Source organism: Molothrus aeneus, chromosome 6 (assembly GCF_037042795.1).
Source record: "Molothrus aeneus isolate 106 chromosome 6, BPBGC_Maene_1.0, whole genome shotgun sequence".
Classification (NCBI taxonomy): Eukaryota; Metazoa; Chordata; class Aves; order Passeriformes; family Icteridae; genus Molothrus; species Molothrus aeneus.
In genome coordinates, this window is record NC_089651.1 from 26,570,274 (window position 1) to 26,590,590 (window position 20,317).

Below are 20,317 nucleotides of genomic sequence, written 5' to 3' on the forward strand. Positions count from 1 at the left end.
CTCTACACCACATGCACACATGTATGATATTCACCCACCTTTTTTACCTTTGATTTTTCTTCTTTTATTCTTTCTTTCTAGACTAGGGATTTCAGGAGAAGATCCCTCCTGCAAGTAAAATCATCTATTAAAAAGTAAAAAGAATAATTTTGCCTAAATCAAGAAGCTGAACATCCGTCATCTTTTCAATCATTATTGTAGGCACAGAGAAGAATCCATCATTTGCTTGCACATTCTTGCATAACTCATCATTTGCTCTGCTCTCAAAAGAGGGAGGACAACAGAGTGCCATGTTTTCAACTCAACTGAGAAGAAATATTAAATATGCCAATAGCCTGCTTCTTGCTCAGATGTTTAAGATTGCACTTGAATCACAGTGTCTGCTCTACAGTTTTAGTTGAAGGTGTAGTGGATTAAACAGTGAGGAATTAGAATTATTGCTTTCAGCAAAACCATTTTGTGAAATTGATCAACAAGATTTTTTTGAACCTTTGGATAAGCCTAAGACCAGACTCTGAAACAAATTCAGATTTAAGAATATAATTTTAGGTGTGTAATTTTTTCAAAATGTTTTTATTTCCTTGCTTTATCATATAACCAGAAACATCTAAGGAAAACCAATTACTACTACAGGCTACCTTCCATTTAAATTGTGCTGTGAAACACCAAGATTCTTGCTACAAAACCTAGTACTTCCACAGAAATATTTTAACAGCTCTTGTTTATCAACAGAGTATGCCAGGTATCAAATCAAAAAAAAGAGTATTTGTCATTCCTACTAGTTACAAAAAACTATCAAAAGTCCTGCACTATGAGAGCAGAAATTTAAAGAAAATCAAGTCAAACAAAAAATGAACTTGATATTACCAATGTACAAGACTATCAGATGGGGAAAGTCCTCCCAGCACAGATCATTCCAAAGCTGAATAACCATTGACAGAGAAAGAACCTTTTCAGCAGATCAAAGCTGGACAGAATTGCACACTTACTCCAGTTGCTCTTCGCTTCTTTCCAATTCCTTGGCTGTCATTCTGTTCAGTCCCAGATGTGCAGCTACTGTCTGTAGCTGCATCTATGTTATTAGACATTGCAAAAAGTGAAGCACTATTTGAAGCTGGACGATTTTCTTCTGAGACCTCTAATACATTTTGTTTTTCAAGAAGAGGTGTTCTCTTCTCTGGGCTCTCCTGGTCTTGTTCTGTGTGGCCTGTGATCTCAGGGGTGGCCTGTAGGCTGTGACTTCTGCTAGCCTCGGTTCTTTCAGACATAAAAGGTGACAAAGCAAGAGATGGTGTCCCCTCTTTCTGATCAGCCTCAATGTCAGTGCTTGCCTCATATCCAGATGTTATATGATGTGGGTGGCTGGCTGCAATTACTTGCCTTTGCCCACTTCCTTTAATTTTGGCTTGTTCACTGAAAAAGCTATAAGCAGAAGAATTTCTGTCTGCTATGACACTGCTTTCAGAAAAGCTACGTTTTCTGGCTGAGCCAGACACTAAGGAAATCCCTTCCCACTGGAATCCTTCTAGAGCAGTCGGATCAGATTCTTCACTGAGTTCTAGACCCTCTTGCTCATTTTGAACAAGAGGCACCATTTCTATGCCAAACCTTTAACAAGATAAAAAGAAAAATAAACAAGTTACAAGCCTGCTACACATAGAGAAAAGCCTCCCCCTTCTCCAAATGTACACTGCTGCTTTAAGCAGTAGGTTTAATCCCATTACAGTGGTATTCTGTGCTTTCTACCTCATCTGACAATGGAACATCTCCTGTGTATCACATAACCAGACTTAGTGGCTAAGAACTGGCAGCATGATTTTCAAGTCAGAAATCATGTTATTACAAATTATTCCCAAGCAAGGTTGGAATAATCAAATGCGACATTTGTTCAAGACATTTCAAATTATTCAGGTTTAAAGCAAGTTTCAAAAATGCAGTATTATAGAATTGCTTCCTTAAATACAAAAGCAAACTGTGTACCAGAATAGAAGATTAACAAATGAAGAGTGAGCATTTACACTGCTTGCAGCACTGCAAGCATTTCTTGTAGTCCTAAAAAAATGAGGAAATAGGGAACTGTCATAGCATTGTTCCCATCCTGATTGCATTTTTACATTCTTCCATTACTAGAACTGCAAAAGAAACTACAGAAACTACATTTTTACCATCCACATTCAGATATTAAAGCAACCATTATGAATGGATCAGAATCTTTTCTGAGCAGATTACTTTTACTTATCTATGGACAGAAATTCATTTATAGCATCAATCAATAAAAACTCTGCATTATTTGCAAAAAAAATTGCATTTTCAAAAACTCTGCAAAAGATCATGGCATAGCAAACTTCATTATAAACTCTTACTTCAAGGATTTTGGAATTCATTTCAGATATGGGAAAATATAACCCTCCTCCCTCAGCATGCCCTGAGAGACATAGTTAGATCTGAAAGGTACCAACCTTGGTAAACCTTTGCCAAGTTCCTGTTTCTTCTTGGTTACCTGCTGGATGACCTGATCCCAGTTAACATTTCGCCGGGAAGCACTAAGAATCTGCCTGAGGGTAGGTTTAAGCCCCGACTCCTTTTCTGTCTCACTTCTCCGAAGGCAATTCACATTCCGGATGCGACGTGCGTTATTGAGATTGGGCTCTGGGAGATGCGTCCCGACTTTGCTCTTCAGACTGATATGCCGTGTCAGATCTCTTTGCAGAGAAGCAGGCAGGCCAAGTTTGCTTAAATCTGGAAGAAGGAGGCCACCTGACTGGCTTCCTCCTTTTTGAAGCTCATTATCTGAAGGATTTTCAAAACCTTCAATTTCAAATTGATCACGTGACTTGACACACTCTTCATTCCCTTCCCTGTCCTGTGAGCTTTTCAAATCCACATGCAAACGGTCCTGACTGCTTGACGAAGAAACTGTGGGTTCTATCAGAAATGTAAAATTTTTTAGCTCAGCAGAAGCAATACTTGAAGCAGATGGCTTTTTATGATCTTCCCTTTCAGAGGTGGTAGTTTTACCTTCAGGAGTGTCACAGGGTAAAGAAGAATCCAACTTTTCAACTTTTGCTTCTGACTTCTCACTTCCCATTAAATCATCACCACTCACATCTAATGAATCTAGTCTGAACTCCTTCTTTGGCAATGCCTTCCCAGTTTCTTCCCTATTCTGGTCACTTGTATCTTTGCAAGAGCTTAAGGGAGCATTTTGCAAGGAATGGTTGCACTGGATACCTTTGGGATTTTGTTCTGCTTCATTTAAGTTATTAATAGGCTCTCCAAGATTGCTACCAAGCACATCTTTGTTGTCTTGTAAGTTACCAACACAAGCAGCATGCAGCTTTGATGAATAAGAGGAGAAACTGTTTGTTTCCAAGTTCACTGCATTCAAATTATTCTGCTCTTCACCACTAGCCGAGGATAACAGAAGCCTGACATTTTTTAAGAGACTGTTCGTGTCTTGCTTTATCAAGGATAATTTCGTATCTGTGATATTGAGAAGAGGGGATTTCAGTGATGGCATACTATTACTTCTGCCATCATCTCTGTCAGGCTTTTCACCACTGGAAGAGTCTTCCATAACCGTGCAAGAATCAAGGTGGTCTGAGGTTCCATTAGAAGGGGAAGATGCTTCATGGTCTTTAAGTTTTGAAAGGCTAACATTGGCTTCACAAGTTTCTCCTTTCATTGATGAATCAGTAAGAGATGTAAGTACAGAACCTATTTTATCTGAAGTTTTTGAAACATTATCTTCAGACCGTGGTTGCTGCTCTGCAGTTTTCTGGGATGGGTAGGGACTCCAGCGATATGTTTTATCTCTGGAAGGACTGACACTTTTTCCACTGGCTCTTGAAGGTTTGCTTTCTGGTTGTTTCAATGTACTAAATTCTAACACCCCCTCAGCAGCAAGCTCATCACTAGTAAAATCCAGACGGTCACCCCTATTTCTTCGATTTCTATGCGGCAGAACATTGCCTTTCTCTGGCCGCTGCCATGCAGACCTTTCCTGACTGTATATATTTGGCTCTGATGAATATGAATCTCCTGAGCTTCCAAAATTCCAGCCATTTGCACCATGAGGACTTGGTTTCCAGTTTCCTCCATAACTCTTGGAATTCCAGCTAGAAAAATGACCCGTTTCTTCTGAGTGCCAAGTAGAATTTCTTCCCCTGGCACCATGATGCCAATTTGATGCTCCTCCTCTCCGCCCACTCGGATGCCAAGCGCTTCCAGAATTCCCATAATTATGTCGATTCGAAGGGTTTCCTGAAACATTCTGGTGCCACCCAGAGCGCCCCCTTGCACCACCTGAATGTCTGTTTATATTAAGGTTCCTCTGAGAGTGTGAAAATTTGCCTTGTCTAGGACTAACATAATCATCCTTTTCCCATTTCCAGTCCCTTTGTGATGCATTATGATGATGCCACGACGACTGATCATAAGCTTCTCTTTCTTTGTAAGCAGCTCTTTCTTCTCGCCTTCTCTGTGGTCTCCTATCATCACATTCTAATTCTTGGCTTGCACAACTTGGTTCAGTTTGCCTACAAAAGAATTGAGAAAAGCCTAAATTCTGATCCTATTCTACTAAAATCCAACAGTCCACAAGCTTCATGAATTTTATTTGCATTGGGAAGAAAATTTTTTAAAAATTATTTATTATAGAACGAAACAGATACTTTTTTGGCAGCTTTGCTTTTCAAGCTTCACTAATGTTTGACTTTCAAAACTAATGTTGTACCTTTACTTAAATGTGATAATTTCAAAATTTCTCTCACAAGAACAAAAGATTTGGTGTAGGGACAGGTCAATAGACTGATTTTTAAATACTTTTCTCTAACTTGAAAGATAATATTCCTTTATATTTACTATTGGACTAATAAGAAACTAATAAAAATAAAGTTTCTTAATGTTATAGAATCTTTGTAATTTGCTCTATCTTAGTAGACAGAAAACTCAATAGTGAGATTATTTTTTCTGAAGAATATTCTGCTGGTAGAACTAGAGTGAACTGATAGAAAACAGAGGAAAGTTAGGCTGAAAACTCCATTATTATTCTTACTGGAGGGAACAATTGACACGATGGCTCCATTTATAAAGGTTAAAACACAGATGTAAAACATCCACAGAAGATGCACCTCAGACACGAAAGTAATTTGTCTTCTTTTAATCAAGAGACTGGAACAGTCCACAGCATGCAATCCTGAGTCTGTATGAGCCTCCCAGCAGAACTATCAACTGCCCTTTGGATAGCACTTGTGCTTGGCAACTTATCACAAACACGTGGCAAACTATCACATGTACATTTAAAGATAAATGCTCCCTTAACAGCTACAGCTATTCCCAGGGTCAGCAATCTATCCCACCAAATGAGGAGTTTTCATTAAAAGTTTTTTCCAGGAACTGATCACAGAAATACATCCATTCTAGATCCCTGGACAAGAAAGACAGTAAATTTTCACACTACTACTCAAAAACAATTGATTTGAGTAAACTGAACATTTATATTGTATCACTCTTTATGTTTTTGATACATTCCAGTTCTGCTAAAAGATTCACTAATAACTACTCTCTAATGGAAAACAGTCTACTGTGCAAAATAATCTGAGCTCTAAGACGAGAATTCAAAACAACAATATCTAAGTGATACAGTAATTTCTAAGAGCTGATTGCGATCAACTAGATTGTGATCTAATGGAAATAATTTTGCTGAATTAGTAACTTAAACCTTCTGGTTTTCTGCCTCTCCAAACCAGCACCCAGCAGACAGAGATTTTTTACAGTTTTAGTTGCCTCAGAACAACACTGCACTGACAGTATTACTCCTTTTCCATAAAACAAAAAGGAAAAGTAACAATTTTGCTACCTACATTAACCAGTATGAAAACATTACGATTGTGCAGTGCAGGGACACACTAGTACGACAGAGTGATGGCAAAACCCATCTAACAGTCGTCACAGATTTCAACATCTGGAAACACTAATTTAAATTTCTAGCCACAGAACACAAGAGCTTCTTTTAAAAATTATATGCCCCTTTAGTACCATCACCATGCCATAAACCTATTCAAATAATATATTCCCAACTGGAACATCACACAAGAAATGCATATGTGCAGATTTTAATGTAAAATAAAAGACAATATTTGTTACTTTCTGCAGCTCTCTGTTTGATAGTGAGCCACTGGAACTATGTTTAGCTAATGGTAAGCAGCAAGATACAACAAGTAAGAAATCTCATTCAAGGACTAGGGGATTTCACTTGACATTTACAGAATAATCCAATTGATTTTATAAAAAAAAAACATGTTCAGCAGCAGTTTCTTAAAGGCCAGGTTGCTACAGACAACCTCCACCATAAACAGCATTCGCACTACTGTCCATTTATTAAGCCTTCAGTTATAAAGGTATCAAATATTAAAATAAAAACATTAGGGTTCTCAAAACTCAAGACTGTTTTTACCCATCATGGAGAATGATTGTATTTCCATACTAGTACTAGAGGAACAGGACAAAAACATTCAGCAGAGTCACATTTACTGTTGAAACTATGATATCCACACAGGTCTCTTGGATTGCTCTCCCAAGTATGCTGGCTACAGGCAGTTTACATTTTATGAGCACCTAAGCCTCAGGAGTGCATCCCCGTTGTATTAAAAGCAATTCTATGATCTAAGTGGAGAAAGGAAAACTCACCGGTTCCGTTCCTTCTTTTGCTTGATTAGTTGAATGAGTTCTTTGTCAAGGTCCTCTTCTTCTGCCGCTTCTTTCTCTTCCTCTTTTCTATCATGGGCATTTACGTTGTCTTTGTGCAGCTGACTGGAGATGTGCTTGGCATATGCTGACAAACCCACCAGCGTCACCCTGCACACCCGGCATTCATGGCTGCTATCCCTAGGAAAAGAGGCAGAGGGTGGGCTTTCAACTCTGCCAACTGGCATGGCAGGTAGCTCTGGTCTTACTTTGTTTCCTCTGAATGTGTGTGAGCTCAAGGCAACTAGGCTTTGCTCAGTATACTTATTTGAATTCTCTGGCTTTTTCTTCCAAGGTTTTGTGTTTTGATGGTCAGTTTTTACAAGATTTTTTTCCAACAATCAAGAGGTAAAAGACTTGGTAATAAAGCTACATTAGGTGGGAGAAGGAATTCTTCTTGAATTGTTGTACTCAAAATCTATTCAGAGGAAACATAGTGAGCGAGGAGGCAGAATGAAAGGCTTCCAGAGCTAGCAGGAGCTCTGAAACCCGTCCATGCTGCCAGCTGCACTGGGGAAGCCTGGTGACAGCTTCTACATTTAATCCTTGCCTTGAGCCTTCCCCCAGTGAAATTTAGAATAGGGAGGAGGCAGTACATGGATACAGCCAATCCTGATACAACATAACCTAAACTGGGACAGCTGAGACTGCTGCCTGGAATCCAAAGACTCCACAGCACAGTGAGTGATGGGAGGGTGTCTTCAGTTTCCTGTACTTTATTTGGTTCAAGTGTGCATGAGGTCTGCTTTCTACTTTAGAGGACTTATCTCAAAAAATATAGAAATAATTTCAGCTGGAGAAAGTTGACAGCTGTATCAGACAAATGGCTTTACTCATATTACTGGATTAAGACTGCAAGACTTGAACTTTTTTTTTTAAGAAATTCAGATTTCTAAAACCACAATATTTGTTCTTCTGACAATGCCTTCCAATAAATCAGTGTTAAAGAAGTACATTATTAACTTCCTAAAAAGGAAAATATGTTCACCAGATTAAAAATAAAACCACACAGATAAAAATTATTTAGAGCATAGTCCACTGCAAATAACTCAGCAGGACCAAGACAGGATTCACTGACTGCCTCCACAGTGCTTCTTTCAATTCTGCCAGTTAATTCATAAAAGCAGATATGTATGTCCCCATGGAGCACTTGACACAAAGGTCTTAGAACAGAAGCATCATAATACAACACACAGTTCATGACTAGTGTCAAGAAAATGGGATCCATAAAAGAAAAAGACAAACATGAATCCTTGTTTTTAGTGAATGGTTAAAAAAAAAAAAAAGAGAGAGAAAGATCAAAAGATGTGCATTCACTCAAGGTATTAAGGCAGTGTCCTCATCAGAGTGGTTAATCAAGTGTCAGCAGCTATTTATTTATCAGCAGATATTTATTTAAATTTATTTATTATTTATCCTGGCTATCAGCGGTTTTCCCTACTAACATACTTCAGATATTTAATCAATGCAGTCATTCAGACACACCTAGAGATGGCTTTATTTTAAACAGCCTAAGTATTAAAAATCAGAAATTTTTTGTTTAATTATTCTGTATGTTGCAGCCTAATTAATTTCAAATTAAACATTAAGATAAATTTCATTTATGATGTCAGTAGCTTCCAAATTTACCCTGTATTTTCGAGAACTAAGTGTACTTAATTTCATACACTTCACATTGGCTAATAAATATTCAAAGCCCATATCCTATATATTGCACTTCGAGCTATCTAATGCACTAAAGATAACCAAACCAGTGGATTTTACTAATGTCGTTGGAAAAATCCTCTTCACACTCATAAATGGCACAGCTGTGCATAGCTAATAAGACTTATTTTTAACTTAGGTCATCACACAAGGCAAACTGCAAATAGAAAGTTGGCTTCTCACCGAAAAAGATGTTCTTTTTACATAACGCTCCACTTCACCCATACGGACTCTCAATGAGAAGCACACTCCAGCGGTTCTAATGTGGTAGTAATTAGGTTTTAAAGAACAATCCACATCCTTCATAAGACCCATGTTTCAATTATTGCATAAAACATTTATAGACTGACTAACTAAATGCAAAGTTTTATTTATTTTGAACAAAGCCTGAGTTAACTGCTGGACTGAGGACAAAGAACTTGTTTCTATCACTTCTAACTTTCAAGTTACTAATTACAAAGCTGTGGTTCTTGTACCAACTGACAGTCTGAAAAGGCAAGACTTCTTTGACCTGCTGTTAATTTATATGAGCCTAAAGAAAAACACAACTTTTTTTTTTTCTTTATGAACAACTGCTTTAATTGAAGATAAACCGGCCAGGAGTTCAGATAGCTACCCTTAGGGGAATTTATATTTCCTTCAGTTCTATACTTTTCCTACACCCATTAATGCCATCCAGAACTAGCACAGTCCGTGGCACACACTGATCATGTCTACACATTCCCCTGCCACACAGGAATACCACACAATCTTAGCTGTTAAACAAGGCGGCCAAAAGAAGTTTGAGGTAAACACAACAAAAATACTCTCAGTATGAATGCACTCAAGAGCTTTATTTACTGCATGTGTACTTCAGACTGTAGTCTCAATGTCCCATGTTACAAGAGCACTATTTCACTTTCAACTAAAAACAAGCAAAACCCAAATATGCTACAGCTTTGTACTTGGCATCCAATTCTCCTTATACATCACACAGAATAAGACTTCAAGGAAAGGAGAAGAGTCTTAAAACATTTCAGAAAATTATTCTAGCCCTTGAGATAACTAAGCTAATTTTAAATGAAAAAAAAGGATGAATCAATGTGTGCATTTCCTTTACCTCTTCCAAACAGAAAGTCTGAAAAGTGACTTCTAGTCAGATACTAAATTTCAACGTAGTAAGATGTTGATACTCCACATACTTTAATGGTATTATCATCTGTTACACAATTCAGCCACACTGACGAGGCTGCTGCTTGTGCTTCACATTTTCTTCTTGAAGTACATGGCTGTAAAAGACTACTAAAAAACTTCTAATTAAATTGAAATGGAAGAAGGGGCACAAGAGAGAGAACGAGGCTGCTGTTACACAGTGAAAAATTAAGTTCATTATTTTGAGAACAAGCATCTTCCATGCATTCTTCTGAAAGAGTAATGAAGACAGATGGTTACATTAGTAATAAAAAGTGTAATGATGATGAAAGAAATTTAACTTAATATCAGTCCTATGGAGTGGAAAACCAAAAATTGTCCAATCATTTGCAAGCCACGTCAGACACAACATATAACTTCTAGAAATTAGTGTTACAGAGTAACACTAAAGTAAGTAAACTAAGTAAACTAAACTAAAAAAGTATAAGTAAACTAAAAACAAAACAAAAAAATGTAGAAGGCCCAAAATAAGATGTCAAAATAAGTGAAATTTCAGAATCACTGCCAGAAGACAACAGTCCAGAACAGAAGTGCTCAACAAGTTAACTGACCAGAAGCCAATAGTCAGTTTCTAGCAGAGAGCATTCTGGTATTTTTCCCTGGGTATGAGATAGATGTCTTGACAAAATGAATCCCCCACACCTCAAAGAGCGGAAAGAGGGTTACTTTTAGTTCTTTAAGAGGTGTTGAAAACAGATTTGTCATTTGTTAAACTTTCTGCTTCAAGATAATTAAAAATTAATTTCTAGATCAAATATTCAAGTATTTGACAGTATCTGATCTCTGTGAGATCAGATCTGATCTGATCTCAAAATCCATATACCTGAAATCACTTTAACCAGTGTACTCTGGTTGGAACTTAACTCCCTATTATTAGGATCATGTTTGAAAATCCCTTAACTCCCCCCTTCTACTTTCCAAATGTTTCAAATAAAACAAGGAAACCTTAAAGGAAACACCATCCAGCATGGGTAGGTCTCCTAATCAAGCAACTGTACTTTAAAAGATCAACAATTCGTTTTACATCATTGAAAACTTACAAAAACCCCAAAAAACTTTTAAAAGAAAAATGCCACTATTCATAATTCTAATTTCTGATTATTCTGTAAAAGGCAGAAATCTAATGCTTGAAAAAAAAAACCCCACAAACACGAAACTGCCAAGAATGAAGTAACTTTATTTCACTGCAGTCAAAGCAATGCAGGTGAGCTTTCTTCCACATCATTGTCTGCCTCCTGGGTTTCTGACATCATGAAAACACATTCATTGCCAGCTGTATGACAAGGCACGCTACTCAAGTGAAGCATAAAAATAAATTGTGCAATTCGGCTTGTATGGGAAATAGGTCAGGAGTCCTTCCAAAAAGTGACATACAAAATGGCACCGGGAGGAATGATGGAAGATTGCTCTCATACCTTCCCTTCAGGTTTTCCAGTTCTCTGTGGTGAAGCATGCTTCTCTTGTGTTCTTCCATCTCCTTCAACATGTAGAAAAAAAAAAATTGGTCAAAACAAAACAAAATGCTGTATCATATCTGAAAAGCTCATTTTTGTGAATTCTCCTGCCTTGCACAAGGGTGTACTCTACTTCTGCAGGGCTGCAGTAGTTGCCATTCCTGTTTCTGTGACTATGAAAGCACAAGTAGGCACACCTGCAGGAAGTTATGTTACCTTTCCCAAGAAGAACACACGAGTCATTAAAAATCAACACAATGGAAGCAGAATTTCAGGAGAAAATCAAATAACAGTCTATGTAGCAAAGTTTATTAGACTGATTTTTGACAAAACACTGTTGAAAATAATTTTAATTAAAAGTTTCATTAATACCATTCTTCAGAATCACAGTACTTAAAACAGTTTCCCTGTGCAATCTGAGCAGTTTTTTGTATTTCTATTGTAACACAGCTGTAAATTCACCATCATATACTATTTTACTTGGCTAGACACTTCAGAAACTGACATGTACATGTCAGTTTGTTGTTTACAGCAACCCTGATCTATGAACTGCAGTACTGTTATAATTATTTACTTTTGAAAGGGAGATGCCAGAAGAAAAAAAACATTCATCACTCAGCAAAGGAAGCAGTCCAGATGATTTAACTTTCCTTTGGTGTTTGAGCCAAAATGTTCAGAAATCTTCAAAGACCAGATACTAATCACTATCCTCTTTAGCCCTTGAAATCCTATCTGAAAAGGGAAAGGAACATCTTCCACCTTGAAGACTTGTGTGAATTAAAACACATGGCACATCTCCACATGCCATGTAGCTAAAAAGTATATGAAGGTCCATTAAGAAACTCTCAGATTCAATGCAGATTTTGCATAAATACACAGCACACAGAAGATGGACACTAAACTGACACACTAATGAAAATACATGCTGTGTTATGTGGAAAACACAATTCCATTTGGTTCTTCCATATGGAAGCACAGACCTTCCAAAAGGAATCTATAAAATTGTGTATTACAGTATTCTTCCCATATCACAATTTACAGCCAAATACGTGTGAGTGCTTTTCACTTTAGCATCTTTATAAAATAATATAAAAAACTCAAAGACCTCACTATTTTTACCATTCAGAATCAGGCATACTGCACAGCTCACTTCAAGAAAGATACTCCAAAGCACACAGAAATATATTCTTTGATTTGAGATAGACTTAGGGCAATATATTCCTGGTAAAGGGAAATTGCAAAATTGCACTTTGCACAATTTTAAAATGAAAGCATTTCTCATTCACATTTCATATTAATATCTACTGATGCATGTCAAGCATTAATTATTTACCTTTTTTGAGTTGTACACAATGTGACATAATGCACATTTTCGTTGCTGAACCATGCTTATATACTCTGGAAATATCTTATCCCATACCTGCAAATAAAAACAATTTAAAAATAACTAACATTCAGGATTACTTGTTTCATTAATCTATCTTACTAAATAAAGTAAGCAAAGGTACTGTTCATGAAAACTATTGTGCTGAGCTTAAGAGAATACATGCCTCTCATGCATCATCAATACTCTATAAAAAAAAAACATAAGGTAGTTTGAACAGTCATCTAAAACATCTATAATAAAAAGTAGCTTTCCCTTTCTTTCATTTTGTTCCTGGTCATCCAAGACATGGTACTCATTCAACAGTCAGAGATCTGTACAAATTCTCTTAGCTACTCAAATCAGATTAACAAAACACTTTTCAACTACAATGATGACAGGGAGATAAGGAATTAGAAAAACCAAGCAGGGCAAACTCAGATCTTTATTTTAGTGCACAGGGCCACTCAAGGAAGATATTTAAGGCCCTAGGAAAATGAAAGAGGCCATCTATGATATCAAAGACCACTAGTCTTCAAGTTTTATTGATCCATTTACTCACCATAAAATAAAACCTGAAGTAATTTAAATTCAGTATTTTTCTCACTAGCCTTTGCAAGAAATGCACATATCCATGTACTTAAATACTCAATTTAGACAGCATTTTAACACTAATCTACTGAAGACTTGCATATATGCAAAAAAAAGCAGCGGCAGGTCAAATAAAATGTCATATGTATTTTATCATAATGTTTAACTCATAAGGAGTGCAATGAAATTAGAGTCTAGGTTATAATGCATAAACAGATATGTCTATTTAAATAACAGGGTACAATCTTTGCACTTTTCTTTCTCCTAAAATACACTAAAATGCACAATGATTGAGCATTACTGTCATTTTTTATTGATTTGGCAGAGGCAGTTCCTCACCCTAAATTGAAAACAAATGTATTTTTTCAATACTCAGGATTTTTGTATCTGCACAGAAAAATACAAATCCTTTCAAGTTTTGCTAACTTACATTAGGCAACTTCAGAGCTAACTTAGTTAATAGCATCATAATTAACCTGCAAGAGCCTTCTTCAAGAACTCTACTTCACAACTGACCCTATAAAGTTAATTCTAGTTATTCAACATCAACCTTCTTTATCAGCGGCATCAAAAATCTCTAAATCTGGTACTGACTAGAAGCTGCGAACAAAGGGCAGGAACAAGATTTTTACCAAATCTTGATTACCTAGAATTAAAGCAGCTCTGATATTCAGTTATTCTGTACAACTGAAAACAAAAATGAGCAAGTAAAAGCGCGACCCTTTAAGTCCAAAACGTAATTCTTTGACAAGTAACTCTTTCCCTACAGATTTCCACACCCATTTACACATAAATGTTAAAGGGGTTAAAGGGGAGGAAACTGAGAGCTGCAATAGCACTTCCACCATTTGACAAGAGAGAAACAGTTTTCTCATTAAAAAAAATCCACATCATCATACTAAAACAAACACATTTAAAACATAACAGGAGATTCAGTCATCTTGTGCTCCCTAACCACCATTCTTGATCTCCCTGAGATACCTGATAGTGTTTAGATATGCATTTTCTAGCTTGATCACATGGGCACCTGATATATTTGAACCACTAGTAGCAGCTGTTTATTTTGACACATAAGCCCCAACAAAGGTTTAAGATCATTCATTTATATGCACCAGCCTCCATATAAATTCATATGGTATCAGCGATGCCCATGCAAAAGCACCTGCCTTCATGGAATGTCAGGAATCAGAAACACTATCTTTCACAACAAATTATTTTGAAAGCATTTATAAAGATCATAACTTGTTTTAAAACATATTTCAACTGAGACAGCAGTTAAGGAAAGTTTAAGCTTATACAAGTAGAGACAGAAAACGAGATATTGCAGACTCCTGATTCTCTAGTGAGTTATTAGGTGAGTATAGTAGCACATCATCAATATACTGTTTATACACAGATCTGTGCAGCTACAACAGATCTAAAGGAATTATTAATGATCATACACAAGTGACAAATGTTTTTAGATGCCTAGCCAACATAGTACAGCTGGTTTAATGCGATTAATATGGAAGTACTCATGGAAAGCGAGACTGCTAATCCTTGCACCAATTTCAGACACTTCCTTTTGCATTAAAATATTCTGTACACCCCCAACATTCTTTGCTGGCACTACTTTGTAGTTCAGCGGAGTAATACCCTACATGTGCTCAAGATCTCCTTCAAGATCACCCAAGTATTTACAGAATTAAAGCAGCACGGGACTTAAATCAGGAAAAGCAGGCCAGTTAGCACAGAACATTAAAAAGCTTTCACCAGCAGAGCTAACATTACACCTGTTTTGGCTAATTAAAACATATAGTAACTATACACGATTACAGGAAGAGTTTTCGGCAAACTGCCCAATCAGCTAGGCATTACTTATGACAGAGTACTAAAAATACTGATAAAATTCAAATGCTATTGGATGTCACTATGAAAAGGGAAACTTTCTCAGTGGCATGGACTCAGAAATAAAGAGATTCGGTAGATGTTACAGACACACATTCTATTTCCAGATCACCTCTTGACTTAGTGTCTTACATAGATATAAGCCACTTCCCATGATCCTTAGCTTTCTCCAAATGCTGCTAAACCTATAAACACTGTGGTTCATTTTAACTAAGTACTTCAATTTTACTGTAAAAGAACTTCTATGAAGTATTTTGAGTAACATAATAAATCAAAGGCATTTCCTCAGTCACTATGTAAAATCAGCAAGAATCACAGTTTTTGAGCCATGTAGACACTGCATTTCATCTCACCATATACTGGTCTGTTCAATCTCAAAACTTCCATTCTTCATGAAGAAACTTCAGAAACAGAGCCCTCTCTAGATAAATGCAGGCACATTTGAATTCTTGAAAAAAAATTCACATACTTTAAACTTCAGCAACCTTCAAGCTTTTATCAGCTTTAACAACTTGTGCTTTTGAAATCATCAGCTTGCTGTATAACGTAGAAAATTACTTTTTATGGGACTTGAGTAGGAAGATGAGCTACTCTAAAAAATGAGCAAACTGCAAGCAAAGATAAGGTTTTGCCAAAAAGACCCCACCATCATATAAAAAGAACACATGTTAAGAGCAGAATGCAAAGCCTTTGAAACAAATGAGATATTACAACAACTTTCTATTTTGAGGGAATGTAACTGTTCAATGGGTCATTTGTTTGTTTTAAAAGGAAGGGATGTGCTTTACAACTGGGTGATGTAAACACAACTTGCCCATAGTCTGCACCTGTACAGAGCTTAGAAATACCACAGAGCTTTAATTAAATTAAGAAAACCAGCTACAGAGATTTTAGAGAGCCCTTCTCAAAAATAAAAATAGTCTACAAAGAAAATTAGGCATTAGACTACTTCCTGGTACAACATCCATTTGTCCACAGTAATTCAACCTTACCGGATAACATACATTAAAAATGTACATCAAGATTAAATCTGCTACAGATTAGTGGCTGAACACTCTGACTATATAAAGCCACAAGTGCCATGGAGTGGGGTGTGCAGCCTGGCAGTCCAGCTGCCTAGAAATCCTCAGGAGGCTTCAAAGAGATCAGCAGCGCTGGCCTGTCTAAAGGCCTGCCTAAGTGCTGCATGTCCCTACAGAGAGCAGTGGAAACTCAACACTTGAGAAGAACAGGAGGCTACAAATTCACTGTGCAGAATGTTATGCAGCAACATGCTCAGCATATGCTCAGCTCCTTGCAGAGATGTCATTCCTAGTGCCTCAGTGACTTCTGTCCTGCAGCAACCAGCTGCACACACACCAGCTGAACTGTAGAATAGTAATAATAATACTGAGCCCCGTGCTCCAATTTCATCACCTCCAGCAGAATTTACATGGAATAAAGCACTATCATTCACAGACTATCTTCCCTTCCAAGATTCATTGCCCCTCAAGCATCCAAATTTACCACACATCCCCGCTAGACAATAACTTCTACTAATTACCTTAACTCTCCTGGGCACACCTGCGAGGCACTAACTTTCCTTCTGAGATGCTGATCTGTGCATCCTAACACAGGCAACAAACAAAAACTTAAGGACTTACTAAAGTTAAGTCACAACTAACGGCATGATTCTCCCCCAGCACACTGTCAGCCACTAACTACTTTGTAGTTGGTTTCTTATTTTTACAGGGCAAAGGAGAAAACTACATTACACTCCAGAAGTTCAAATACTTGTACCAAAAGTAAAGCTTTTAAGGTAAATTTCTCCCTGCTTTCCAAGATTTAATTTTATCCATGTGACAATCTAAGGGTAGTCTAGACCCCTGAGCACTGAAGCAGCACCACTGGACAGCAAATTGGGCAGACAAGTGCTTAACTATTTTGACATTAAGCCAGGAAAGAAAAGTTATTTCACAGTTCAAAGTTCTTTAAGCTCCTGTTAAAAGCAATAAAATTTACTTCACTATCTGGCCTAGAAAACATCTAACAGAAACTGAGTGCTATCTCATAAGTATGGCTGGGATTTTTACAACATACAGGGAAAGTCTGCTGGAGATAACGACACCACAGAGAAATATCTTAAACAGACCTGCACAGGAACAGAACACCTGGCAGGAACACAGAGTTTTCACTGACTTCTATTTTTGTTTCATGTAAGTCTAAGAACAGGGCACAGATTAGAAGAACATATACACTTTAAGCCACAACCAAATTGCATCTTTCCAACTCCTATACATAAGCAATGGTAATAATTTCCTAATATACAAAGTAAGTTTTCCTTGCTGTAAATCAAGGTGATCATTTCTCTCTAGTGAAACTAAATGCCTTATTTCTTTCTTATTCATGAGAGCTTTTCACACACCTGAAGATTCGGGAATATATTCTGTCCAAACTGGAATGAAGAACTGTTCAGCATTATTACTGTATGCTGTCACTTAGAACACCTAAAATCCACATACCTGGAAATTCCACATGCTGGAAAGCTTCTGTTTTCTTCCATACTCCCTACTCGGTTTAAGGTATATGCAAGTTTTGTTTTCTTCAGATGTTTTTCTCAAACATCACATTTCCTGGGCTTATTAAAATAGCCATTTCCCTTTCCAAGCTGCCCAAAGCACTCTAAAAGGATTGTTCAAAACCAGACGTAGTACTTTAGCTAACACCCCTATTAGCACCCTTAGGAGAAGGGAGTTGTCTGTGTATTCCTACTACTGTTACAACCTCAAACACAATTGATAATGACTGAGACAAAGTCTTACTAAAAAGCAACATAGTGATCCACAAGATGTGGGCAAAACAACCCAATTAAATTTTAGGTTTAAATATCTAAAAATTTAAATATTACTGTGACTCACAAAAGAATTCACATCAGCTTATTCTGGTGACCTTGAGTCACTTTATAAAGGGTCTTCACTTTACAGACTCTTACAAGAATGATAGAAATATCCAACACTTAATTATACACTTATTCCTGTAACATTAAGTTGTATCTTTTTTTCCCCCCTCCTATGCTGTTTAATCTCATCGTATCCTTCCCAGGTATTCATATGACGTCTCTTTCACTGATTAGTTAAGAACAAGGACTCAAAAGCCACATCGAAACAGATTACTCTATACATCCTATTGCAGTTCCACAGAAACAGGTACCTGGCCTTGTCAAAATAACTCAGACTCTCTAAGAAAGACCTGTATAGACACAAGAGAACAAACAGGGAGAGCATTCAGCAAGTAACTGGGCTTCTTCTATTTATAGTGTCATTACAGAGTATGAAGAATTACTGGAGGGTGATTTGAAGCACTCAAACCAAGGTACTCAAGTCACTATTCAATATAAAGAGCTTTCATACCAAGAAAAAATCAAGTTAAGGATCTCAAACATTAAGATAGTAGTCATTAATGACCAGGTAATAGAAATACAGGGCTCTGCCTAAATTGTCATATCTCTGTAGCTTGTCCCAGGGCTCAACACAAGCAGCTCTACCACAATAGGATCCAAATGTAAAATAGTCTAGGACTTGATGAAAAACTCAAAAACCTTACATTACAAATATAAAACACAGTTTTATAAAAAAAAAGTTACTTCTAAGATATAGTATCCTCTTACTTTGCTAGAATCAGCTTGAGTCAGATAACACCTCAAATCTTATGACACCATCTGGTGGCAGAGTTCAAAGATGATCACCAGATGTTAAAAAGAGCTTTAACAATTTAAATTTTATTCTGAAAAAATTTAAATTTTATTCTGGATGTCTTACAATTTTTTTCTTTACAAGATAAGGTGAAAAGAACATGGATAGAAAAATACTTTCATTTTACCTAGATACTACAAGTTCTATCTCTGTACACAATTTAGGTACGCATTTAGAGGATAGTGACTGGATACAGGATAGTTACCCTGTACTGGATTCACAATCCTGCAGGAATTAAGGTCTTTAGTTGACATATCTTCAAATATGTGACATTTTTGAACTTAGGGAATAGAAGCTACATGAAGTTTGGTCACAGTGACCAAACGGACTTAGGTAAAATGCAAACATACTTTGGGTAAAACCAACTGAAAATACCAGAGTGTAGCACATATTTAGCTAACTTTACATACAAAAATCAGTCATTAATGGAACACACAAAGTAGTGCAAGTGCAGTTGCCTTTTACTGCCAGTTCAGCTGAAGTCAAGCAAGGACTTTAAAAAAAAAAAAAACAAATCATAATTCAGTTGCTTTTAATAGGAGAGACTTCAGAATAGAAATCTATTTTCCAATGTAAAAAGTTATGGAGATACATTGCATTGGTCCTTAGAGCCTGCAGTTGTAATCCCAAACACTGCAGTACTAATGGGAATAAGCTTATAAACTTCTGCAAAGCTGAAAGCTGTTCATCAAATTTTTGCAAGGCTTAAGTGTTTGGGGGTTTTTTTAGGCCAGGATCTGTCAGTTCAGCAAAACAGCCAATTTGCTAAATACAGTAATTGAGGTTTAACTGAAAGAAGTAGCAAATAACTGAAGAACAGCAATACGCAACAGAGATATAGGACATGCAAGCCTGGAAACTCATGTTGAAAACAAAGTCCACAAATTCTCAATGATCTTCTCTCTCAGGACACACCACCTCAGAACCTATCTGTTCTTTAAAGCTGCACTTACTCAGGCGCAGAAGGGAATGTGAGAAGGTTTATACTTGCATGAGAAGATTGTTACCAAACCTCCATCTACAAAGTATACTGAAGCATGAACTTTAATGCTTCATCAATGCTACTTGTATCCAATGTTTCATAAACTTCTACGAATTGACATTCATATGCACCCCCGAGCAGTTCTTAATAAAGGTTTGGATTTCAAGTACCCTGTGTGCAATGATGAATGATTACTTTCAAGCACCTCATATTTCATCATACTATTATGACTTGTTTCACGCTGTCAGTCCCACTCCTTTTAAGTTAGCAGATATTTATCACTAAACTCATGCATGCTTTCACTCAACACATTTTTAGATATTGACTTATGAGGAAGGCAACTAAGCAACTCTGCACTCAGTTACACTTCATCCCCGGAAACACTCCTGGCAAGCACGAAGAGGCAGCAGGGCAGGCGCACACCTGGAAGAGAGAGTCCTCCACCCTAAGCTGTTCTACAGCAGGGCATCTAAGTCCAGGGATCCCTACAGCAATCGGGGATGCTCACAAGGCAAAGCAAAGCACATGCCCGCCCCAAGGCGAGCTGCCCGCAGCCGCAGCCCGCCTCGGCCAGGCTCGCCCTGCTGCCCTCCACAGGCCGCCCACTCCGCCAGAGCCGGAGCAGCCCCCATCGCCCCCGGCCGCCACTGCTCTCCCCAAGCCCTCT

At 37.3% G+C, this 20,317-nt stretch overlaps 1 protein-coding gene across 1 annotated transcript in view; it reads right to left on the reverse strand.

The window, feature by feature from the left end:
• ZNF106 (zinc finger protein 106) overlaps nucleotides 1-20,317 on the reverse strand; it is a 40,462-nt gene that overhangs the window by 20,014 nt on the left and 131 nt on the right. The window contains exons 2-7 of the mRNA XM_066551849.1: nucleotides 12,430-12,516; nucleotides 11,058-11,119; nucleotides 6,691-6,888; nucleotides 2,460-4,538; nucleotides 990-1,608; nucleotides 39-108 (exon numbers count right to left, since the gene is read on the reverse strand). Coding sequence (XP_066407946.1) covers nucleotides 39-108; nucleotides 990-1,608; nucleotides 2,460-4,538; nucleotides 6,691-6,888; nucleotides 11,058-11,119; nucleotides 12,430-12,483 — 3,082 coding nt within the window. The 5' untranslated portion in view covers nucleotides 12,484-12,516. The remainder of the gene's footprint in view (nucleotides 1-38; nucleotides 109-989; nucleotides 1,609-2,459; nucleotides 4,539-6,690; nucleotides 6,889-11,057; nucleotides 11,120-12,429; nucleotides 12,517-20,317) is intronic.